The sequence below is a fragment of the Eptatretus burgeri genome, chromosome 7, assembly GCF_056783735.1.
Source record: "Eptatretus burgeri isolate ZD-2024b chromosome 7, Ebu_testis_v1, whole genome shotgun sequence".
Lineage (NCBI taxonomy): Eukaryota > Metazoa > Chordata > Myxini > Myxiniformes > Myxinidae > Eptatretus > Eptatretus burgeri.
This window is the reverse complement of record NC_140967.1, coordinates 43,589,383-43,599,675: the sequence shown is the minus strand read 5'-3', so window position 1 is coordinate 43,599,675 and position 10,293 is coordinate 43,589,383. Positions and strand designations below refer to the sequence as shown.

At 42.0% G+C, this 10,293-nt stretch overlaps 1 protein-coding gene across 6 annotated transcripts in view; it reads right to left on the bottom strand.

Annotated features, from left to right (window-relative positions):
- Positions 1 to 10,293, bottom strand: part of DPY19L3 (dpy-19 like C-mannosyltransferase 3) — an 86,704-nt gene that overhangs the window by 37,703 nt on the left and 38,708 nt on the right. For all 6 annotated transcript variants that reach the window (XM_085888238.1, XM_085888237.1, XM_085888235.1 and 3 more), the window contains exon 6: positions 1,152 to 1,297. In XM_085888238.1, coding sequence (XP_085744364.1) covers positions 1,152 to 1,297 — 146 coding nt within the window. The remainder of the gene's footprint in view (positions 1 to 1,151; positions 1,298 to 10,293) is intronic.

Below are 10,293 nucleotides of genomic sequence, written 5' to 3'. Positions count from 1 at the left end.
TAAAACTTTTTTCCTTCAATCCTATAAAATCGCTGCCGTTCCATGTGACCTATGACATCATATTTATCAATAAAATATTCTCATTCGGGAGTCCGTCCTCTTTTTAAAGTTTCACATCTATCGCACAAGCGGTTGAAAATAAATTACATTCAATAATTAAAAAAAAAAACCCATCTTTCCAAACATTAAAAGAAAATGCATCTGTTAATGGAAAAGCCTTCACTAATGATGGAATCCTGTTAGTTTAGTTGCAGATAAAGCCTGGTGTTGGCTTAGTGGTTGGGGTGGCGGCTTGGGATCCTCGGGTCCTGTGTTCAAGCCCTGTTGGCTGCTGAATTAAAATACACCAGGAGGTTGACTCAGCCTGTCATCCTTCTGAGGTCGGCAAAATGAGTACCAGTGTACTGGTGAGGGGGACACTGCATCAGCGGCATAGCCGCGTCCCAACCAATGATGCAACCAGCAGCCACAGGCTGCACGAGAGAGAGAGAGAGAGAGAGAGAGAGAGAGAGAGAGAGAGAGAGAGAGAGAGAGAGAGAGAGAGAGAGAGAGAGAGAGAGAGAGAGAGAGAGAGAGAGAGAGAGGCAGAGAGAGAGAGAGAGAGAGAGAGAGAGAGAGAGAGAGAGAGAGAGAGAGAGAGAGAGATAACACATCTTATGCAAAACAAATAGCTATTTACACTTATCAATGTTTTGTCCCAGTGGTTTTTGACAATTTTCGAATCCACCAACTACCTGTAACTCAATTCCACTTTCTTGTGCACCACTCCTGAATATCTGAACACTTACTGTAAATCGATTGAGTCTTCCTCCATCTCCTATCTTGTTTTTTTTTTTTTGGGGGGGGGGGGGGGTGATGTCTTCAAGAGTAGGAGTTTTTGTTTTTCTTAATCTTTCCTTCTTTATTTAGTTCTGTCTTGCTTCCAGTTTACTTTATTTTGAGGACTGGCTCGAGATTGTACAACATGAAAGAAACCTGGAAAGTGGCAGAATTCCAGTTAAAAAAAAAGATAAAGGGAATGAAATGAGGAATGTAATCAAAAATCTGTCAAAATATGCAACAAAAAAAAAGTAAAAAAAAAAAGGACGACCTTTCAATTTCAATGAGAGAGAGTCAGTTGGAATAATAAACGACAAGAAGGCACAACTTACCTGTTCGCCATAAACCAGGCAGCTGCCAGAAGGCCAGCCAACCAAGAGCCACTAAGCATCCAGCTGATCATGTACAAAGCGAAGATGTAGACACCTTGCAGTGCGAATACAGTGTAAATGTAAAAATACACAGGTTCCAGCCAGTGCTGTCAAAATCAAAAAAATAAAACAGGTGACTATTAGGAAATTTTTAATAGCTATAACCATCATCATATCAGCATGATAACATCTGTTGCCATTTTCATATAAAGCTGTGTTTTCTACAATTCTCTAATCAGACATTCTTCTACTTACCATAATTAAAAGAGCCATGAAAAATACTTTGTCAAAGAAAAAAGAATTCACTTCACACTTCTAGGTCTTGCAGGTGCACACATCCGATATAATAGTTTAAGACAGCAATTAAAGATAAAACAAAGCAAGTTCTAAAAAACATGCAAATTTTGGCAAAGTTCCAGTTTCTAGTTCCTGCTTTCCACCTCAAAGCAAATCGAGAGCATCTCCTGAAATTTTCGATAAGCTTTTTGTTTGCCAGAAATACCAGAGCGTGGATCGGGCCGACAAATATTCGATTTTGTGCTCGGAACATGTTCCAGAGCACTGTTATGAAACAACAAAGTTGGCGAGATGTTGTGGTTATCCACTGTGATTGAGAGCTCGAGGATACCATCCCCATGATTAAGTGGAAGAAACAGCCGTAGCTCGACACTCAAACACCAACTCTACCCAGCTAGCGGCACAGGTACACGGACATGTGCATTCACAATTACCAAATTCTCAAGTCTCTCTCAGTTATCAACGTATCGTGTCTCAACTTGGCTCACAGCATATCCATACGGAGCACGCGTACCAAGTGCAGGCAACAAATGCAGTGCAGTTTGATAGCCATGCAACACTATAAAGAGGGGGTACAGAAACACTTTTCGGACTGATGTAGTGCAAATCAGCAAATCCAGCAACCTTCTTCATGCAAATGTGCATGGTATGACATTTAAATTTATAACTCATTGTTGGATGAAAGGAATGGATATAAACTTTGCACTACCAAGTAACTAATTCATCGCTATCATTTCCTGTGTCGGACAATGTTGTATTGCAATGCGAGCAGTGCTGTGGCCAACCGTACCTGCCAAGGCAGTATAGATTGAGGCCACGCATCCCCCATACGATCAATTTACATGCGCTTGATGCAAGGCAAACTTATCAGAGTTCCGAAGCGATCTGGCACCCAGCAATGTTTTTGCCAAAAGCATCGAGCTGGATCTGAATGGAGTTTTTGCTCCCGAGTTACAGGCCTAGTTTGGTCAATCCTGTTTTCATGCAATACTACTAAAACACCAAAGCAAAAGTGATGTCACTGGATTCAATATAAAGATAAGGCAAATAGACAGATGATTCACAACCCTAAGGTTTTTTTTTTTTAACTCAACTTATCTGAATGAAACTGATTGATTTCTTATGGTGAAACTCCTAAAATCCAGACTCCCTGCTCACCTCCACTCATTCGTTCCTACTTTTCCCCACCTGTGGAACCAACTTCCTCAGTCTCTTCAATCTCATTCTTCCCTCCAGGGCTTCAAGACAGCTGTTCACCACCATCTCAGGTCATCTCCTATCGACAACGACAATCTTTTATATCCCCATTAACTATTACCAAGCCCACGTCTTTCTGGGGCTCCAGTTTTTTTTTCACTTCTGTGATTGAGAGTTTGCAGCTGTATCCATCTTGTTCACCTCCTGTGTCCTACCCTTGCCCTCATTCTTCCTCACATCTCTTATTACCTTCGCATTCTGCGAAAGGTTATGTTTTGGTCGCTGTGTATTTATTTATTTGTGAATATGTGTGTTTGTTTGTTATTCGCATAACTCAAATAGTGTTAAACCGAATTGCATGAAATTTGGTGGGATGATTCGTGAGTATCCAAGGACTATTTGATTAGATTTTGGGAGCGATCGGGTCAAAGGTCAAGGTCATGAAAAGGTCAAAAACACTCTTTTTAGCATAACTTCCTTCTTAATACAGCTATCGACATGCAACCACCGCCATATTGTTCCATGACGAGATACCTTTCTGATATGTAGTGTCGGATTTGACGTAACGTCATCGGAAGTGCATCGAAAATGACGTCACAAGATGACGTAAATTTTCAATTTTCGATCTCATCAGTTTTGATCATACCGTTTTGTAGGACTTACCTTAAGGACGTGACACACCAAATTTGACTTCGATCGGACTGACCGTTATGACGTCATTGACGTTTGAACATGACGTTTTTCAATTGTGGCTCAAATGTCCTGATATTTTACATTCAAATATCTATATGATTTATAAAGCAAAGTCTCCCAAATCCAGGCATTAGGATCAGTACCAAAATATCTGTTTATTGATGTACAGGTTTTGCCAATTAACTCTGTAGTCAAGGTCAAGGTCACACTCAAGGTCAAAATATACTTGTAGGCATAGATTCAGATCTAATAGAGCTATTGACATGAAACCAACGTTAAAACGTTCAGTGAACTACGAGCTTTCAGAATGGTAGTCTCCGATTGAACGTGACGTCCCCAGAAGTGCGTCAAAATGACGTCAAAAGATGACGTTATTTTTCAACTTTTTAATTTTTCAGTGTTTATCATTCCATTTTGTTGGACTGCCTTAAAGGAGGTTACACACCAAATTTGACGTCAATCGGACTGACGGTTGTGACGTCATGGACGTTTTAAAATGACGTTTTTCAAATGTGCCCGGAAAAAAGTTGCGGCGGCGAAGGTATGCGCTCTACCGAGTGCCCGTTCTAGTTCCTTTAAGTCTCCCTATATTTTTTTCCCTCAACACCAATTTTGTTTCCCCCCCCCCCTCTCCCTCTTTCTGCTGTTCTTTACCTCCACCACCAAAGGTTATGTTTTCACCACTGTTTTCTGTCTGTCTGTCTGTCTGTCTGTCTGTCTGTCTGTCTGTCTGTCTGTCTGTGAACACGATATCTTAAAATGTTATGGACCGATTCGGACAAACTTAATGGACAGGTTGAGTGTGTGACAAGAAAGAATTGATTAGATGTTGGTGAAGATCGGGATGCAGATCTGTAATGCATCAGCTCGGGGGGTCCTCGTGTGCAAAAAATGTACCCTAAGTTACTCACTGGAATTTTGAAGTTGACCACTTCCCTTAACAGAAAAACTTGGTTACCATTTCCATAACCCGGCAATAAGTGTGAAAATGGTGCCTCTTTTGGGGGTTCTGACGGATAATGTTGGGCCGATTATTAGGGGTAGTGGAAATGAAAACGACTGTTACTTTGCAGTCTTACACCCTAGAAACACAAATTACCACTCAAAATGTCAGTCTTGAGACCCTCTTTCATATGATATGCAACTTAGGTTCATTGATTCAAGAATCAGGTCACCAGAGGTCAAAAGATCACGAAAATTTGGGTCAAGTGAAAATCTGAACTATCTCTGAAACATGCCCCACAGAACATGCCACATCCATATTTTACCCTCTCTGAGGGTCTATCCCATCACCTAGGTGCCAATGAACACAATCATATGAATAAAGTAGAATTTATTGCAATAAAATGAAAACAGCACAGAATGGAAAGCGGTCGACTTTCAATCTGATCACTTTTTGGCCACTGCTTAAACGATTTCCTGTTGGGAAACTTAAATGGTTATCATGTCACACCCATTCACCCTTGATGGACAAATTAACCCTTAAACTGTTTGCCTTAGAAGACTCTTCCATGTGATATTACCTTTATGGAGATTGGGCCAATGATGAGGTCACTAGAGGTCAAAAGGTCACGAAAATTGGGGTCAAGTGAAAATTTCTGTGGAAAATGCACAACAGCACATGCCAGATCCATATTTTTTCATCTATTGGGGTCAAATTTTTGGGAATAGATACAAAAAATACAGATATGAATGGACTGTACTTCATGACCACCATAGGGCCGAAACAATAAACGAAAACTGCCACTCCAACATGGTAAGTCAACACATACCAACTGGTGGAATGTGATTCTGGTTTGGAAATGCGTATAAACTTATGAGTCAGTCACTCACTTTCTGACGACAACAAATACATTTGACATCCTGACTTTTCCGAGTCACTTTGACAGGTGCAAAATGTACAACAGGGATTGTTGGAACCGCAGCAAGGACACTTTTGACATGTGCAGTGGATTGCAATGTCTTCAGGAATTGGATTGTTCCCCCTGCCTGGGACCAGAAGATCGATAAATTCGAAACCAAATTGTCTTGGGTCAGAGGGTTCGCATGATGAGAGGAGGGACACCCTCTCTTTTGTAGCAAAGTAGGCTCTCAAAATGTGCAACCGAATGGCATGACTTATGGGTGGCAGGTCATCCAAACATGACCGCTTGGCATTATGATACCTGTGGCTTCGGAGCTGGTTCATGGTTTTCATCGTTGTTCCTTTCTTAAGGACCTGTGTCAGATAGGCTTCTACTTTATCAATTACTGTATCCAGGTTACCCGTCACCACCACAAAGTCCTTTGAGTACATCTCTGGATTGGCTATTAAAGCAGCATGCTTGGTTCCAACTTTACTTGTGTAGTCACACCCAGTTAGTGTGTGGGCAGCGGGCAAAACCTGACACAAACTTCGTCCGATCCTCTTTGAAAGGATATGTATCGGAATGTATCTTGTCGAGTCACCAACCCCAGCCTTCACCCAGAGTTCTTTGAGGCCGTTCACATTCAGCTCGCTCCAGTAGAACATCAGCAAAATGAACACATCCGTGTCTGACGATAGGACTACGATACGATTTTTACCTTGTTTAACAGCATGCATCGCATGTGGTATAATCCTCATGTCAGCTTCTTCTACATGACACTTGAGTTGTGGAATCTCTACAGGTCTCGATGTCATGGACCAACATGAAACGATGCTGTCTGGTCCACAGAAATGACTGACTATAATCTCCAATGTAGGAGCACTCCAATTCCGTACCAGCGCCTCTGCATGAATGAGGGATTCAAATTTTGCTTTGTTGACACTGGATGGCCAAAACCTGTCCATTTCTCGAGAGGGAGGGGTTTCCCTGGACACATCATGCAGTTCTCTGGGTGACTTCTTCTCTCGCCTTTGCCGCTCAGAATCCTTCAAAGACGTTCCCATGTAGGAATCAAACACAAAACCAATTCTCGAGGCACCCTTTGCTGTAGAGGCAACATAGCCTAGAAAGGCATCACAGAAGTCACCAAAATTTTTTGAACTCTTTGTTTGGATCTTGTGAATGTTTGCCATCACATCAACGATACAGCATGTTCCCATTAAGTCATCAGGTCTCGGTGTTCTTGGGTCCTGGTCGCTGAGTTGAGCTTCAAGTTCATGGACAATTTCACTTTTAATTGGCTTGGTCATTAGGCCTTCGTCATCAAAGAGAGGAGACGTTGTACACACATCCTACTGCAGGAGTTCCACCATAGTCCGTCCTCGTTTCTTTGCAATCTCTAGTGTACGTTTCATCTGAGCATCTTCTCGCTTGTTGAGTTTTGCTTTTCCTTTGTGTGGGAATGAATTCTTGTGGATTGCAGCAAAGGTTTTAAGGTTGGTGCGATGAATCGTGTCTGACAGTCAAACGGTCTTCTCTATGTACCTTTCTCTACGAAGTTTCTCATAGGTATCGTTGCTGATTCTCTCCACATTGAGCAACTGTTCTCTGATATCTTCTGACATGACTTCCTTGGTTAAGATATTGTGGAGCATTTTCTCTTTTGGGGGAGTGAGGAAGGGATTCTCATTGTTCTCTCTGACATTTAATATGGCTTGAATGTTGGCCTCCTCAAACTTGGTTGCTGCTTTGCTGAATGACCTGTTGACTTCTAACTCATTGGAGGAACTACCTCTACCAGCAAGTTCTCTGTTAGGGTTTGTGATGGCAAGCATCTCATGATATATCAGTTCCCACTTTACAACAAAATTCTTCTTTCTTGAACTACCAATTATTCCTGATGCACTTTTCTGGGCTCTGTTGATAGTCTGTTCCAACGCAATGTCTGCTCCAACCGCTTTGAAACGTCCCGTTGTTCGTTTTACGGCAAATCTGCCCTCCATAAACTCTGAATGCACTTCTGGTGCTATCTCAGGCAGCCTCCTCATGTCCTCAAGGTAGAGGGAGCACCATCTCAAGTAGTTCGTGGAATCAAAAGCAGCAAACAAGGGTAGCAGATCTCGAATGGCTTGTACTTGAAGGTTCCAGTTTCCCTCGCGATCACTCCAAATTAGGTTCTCAAGATGAGACACCAGGTGTAGAAAGGTGTTCCAATACCTGAGTGTCTCACTTTCCTCACACTTTGAAATGAATCGTTCAAATTTGTCAACTAGTTCAGAGCCGATGTGGTCCTGGCATGTGTGAAGGAGGGGCACACTCTCGGGAGATTTCGCTGCTAATTCTTCTTTCAAATGCAGGAGGGTATCGAGCAGATCCTTGTATTTTGTAGCTCGGTCATCTTCGTTGAAGAAGGCTTCCCACTGTAACCTTGCAAATGCCTCTTTCAGCAGCTGCAGTCCTTTCAGGGACCTCACATAGTTTTTTTTTTCCCGCCTATGACCGATTCTACAATATTTACTCCAAAAATGCAACTCTCTATCAATATGTTTAGTGTTCCACTGCTCTTTATGTACTTGCCAATGCAACCCAAAGCAACTTTAGCCATGTGGTAGGAACCAAGGCACAGCACGATATTCCCAAACTCATTTGGACGGACCAGCTGTATCTCGCGCGCTATATGGTACACTCCTTCATCACAGGTCACAGTAAGCTTTGGCTGGTCAAGGAATTCAAGAACACTTTGAAAATTCTTCATAGCTGTGTACACAGAAACATAGTCGGTCACTGGGTACAGAAGGACAGGTAGAAATCCCACACGCTTGAGGGGTATGACCTCAACACTCAAGGCAGAGTTTGCAGCACTCCATATAGGCATTGTTTGATTCTGAGGTCGTGTGTTCAGGCGTCGAGGGTCAGTTTCACATCGGTCCATTCTGCTTAACAGCCATGCTATTTCCTTTGTGCCAACATTATTCAGGAGATCCTGGTTGACTGGATGAGAAGGGGAAACCATGTAATCATCAAGGAGATCTGGCTTCTTGGCAGGCTTGGAGAATTCTCTAAATGTCTGGCACTTTAGTTCAGCAGTGAATGTCTGTGACCCATGCTGAACATCTGTTTCAGAACGTTTTGGCTTGCGGGTATGAGATCCTCCCTCATCTTGAAACAAGACAGCAACTGTATCGTAGCTTCCACCAATTCCAGACAGGTTTGCCTCGTCATGGTCAAAATTGTCAAAGGCACCAATTGGGAATATTGCTTTGTAAAAGTGACTCGGAAAAGTCAGGATGTCAAAATGTATTTGTTGTCGTCAGAAAGTGAGTGACTGACTCATAAGTTTATACGCATTTCCAAACCAGAATCACATTCCACCAGTTGGTATGTGTTTACTTACCATGTTGGAGTGGCAGTTTTCGTTTATTCTTTAGGCCCTATGGTGGTCATTAAGTACATTTCATTCATATCTGTATTTTTTGTATCTATTCCAAAAAATTTGGCCCCAATAGATGAAAAAAATATGGATCTGGCATGTGCTGTTGTGCATTTTCCACAGAAATTTTCATTTGACCCCAATTTTCGTGACCTTTTGACCTCCAGTGACCTCATTATTGGATCAATCTCCATAAAGGTAATATCACATGGAAGAGTCTTCTAAGGCAAACAGTTTAAGGGTTAATTTGTCTATCTAGGGTGAACGGGTGTGACATAATAACCATTTAAGTTTCCCAACAGGAAATTGTTTAAGCGGTGGCCAAAAAGTGATCAGATTGAAAGTCGACCGCTTTCCATTCTGTGCTGTTTTCATTTTATTGCAATAAATTCCACTTTATTCATATTATTGTGTTCCTTGGCACCTATGGTGATGGGATAGATCCTCAGAGGGTAAAATATGGATCTGGCATGTGTTCTGTGGGGCATGTTTCAGAGATAGGTCAGATTTTCACTTGACCCAAATTTTCGTGACCTTTTGACCTCTAGTGACCTGATTCTTGAACCAATGAAGTTAATTTGCACATCATATGAAAGAGGGTCTCAAGACCGACATTTTGAGAGGTAGTTTGTTTCTAGGGTGTAAGACTGCAAAGCAACAGTTGTTTTCATTTCCACTACCCCTAATAATTGGCCCGACAATTTCCGTCGGAACCCCCAAAAGAGGAACCATTTTCGCACTTATTGCCGGGTTACGAAAATGGTAACCAAGTTTTTTCTGTTAAGGGAAGTGGTCAACTTCAAAATTCCAGTGAGTAACTTAGGGTACATTTTTTGCACACGAGGACCCCCCTAGCTGATGCATTACTGGCCTGTCAGTTGGATACCAAACAAATTGTTCAGCTGGGCAGAGGTATGTGCTCTACCGAGTACTGCTCTCGTTACCTCCGCCACGGAAGGTGAAGGAGGTTATGTTTTCACCCCTTCCTGTCTGTTTGGGTACAGGATATCTCAAAAAGGTTGTGGATGGATTCGGATGAAATTTTGTGGACAGGTTGGGTGTGTGGCAAGGAAAAACTGATTAGATTTTGGTGAAGATCCAGATCCTGCTACTATAATTTTTTAAGTGATTCTTCATCATTAAGAGATGGAGCTAAACTGCTATATAGCACGATCTCTCAAAAAGTTGTGGACGGATTTGGATGAAACTTGGTGGACACGTTGGGTGTGTGGTAAGGACGAATTGATTCGATTTTGGTGAAGGTCCGAATCCGGATTTGGATACGAGAATGATTTTTTTTTTTAAGTGATTCTTCAACATTGAGAGATCAGGCCAAAAACAATATAGTACCGAATAGCATGATATTTCAAAAATGTATTGGGCCCGATGTGTTCTCGTGGATCAGGCATTATGTGGCGGAGATATGCGCTCTATCAAGTGTCCTTCTTGTCTCATTATGTTGCGTCCTCATCTGTTCTGTGTTCTCGCTGCTCTCCGAGCCTTGACACCGTTTCCCAAAAAATTAGTGGCAGGTAGGTGAACTCTAAAACTTGTGGTTATTTCAAAGTTAAAGGAAAAGCAGTAACTCAAAACACTGACGCAACACGGTATGGTATGGTACGGTATTCTTCAAAGCACC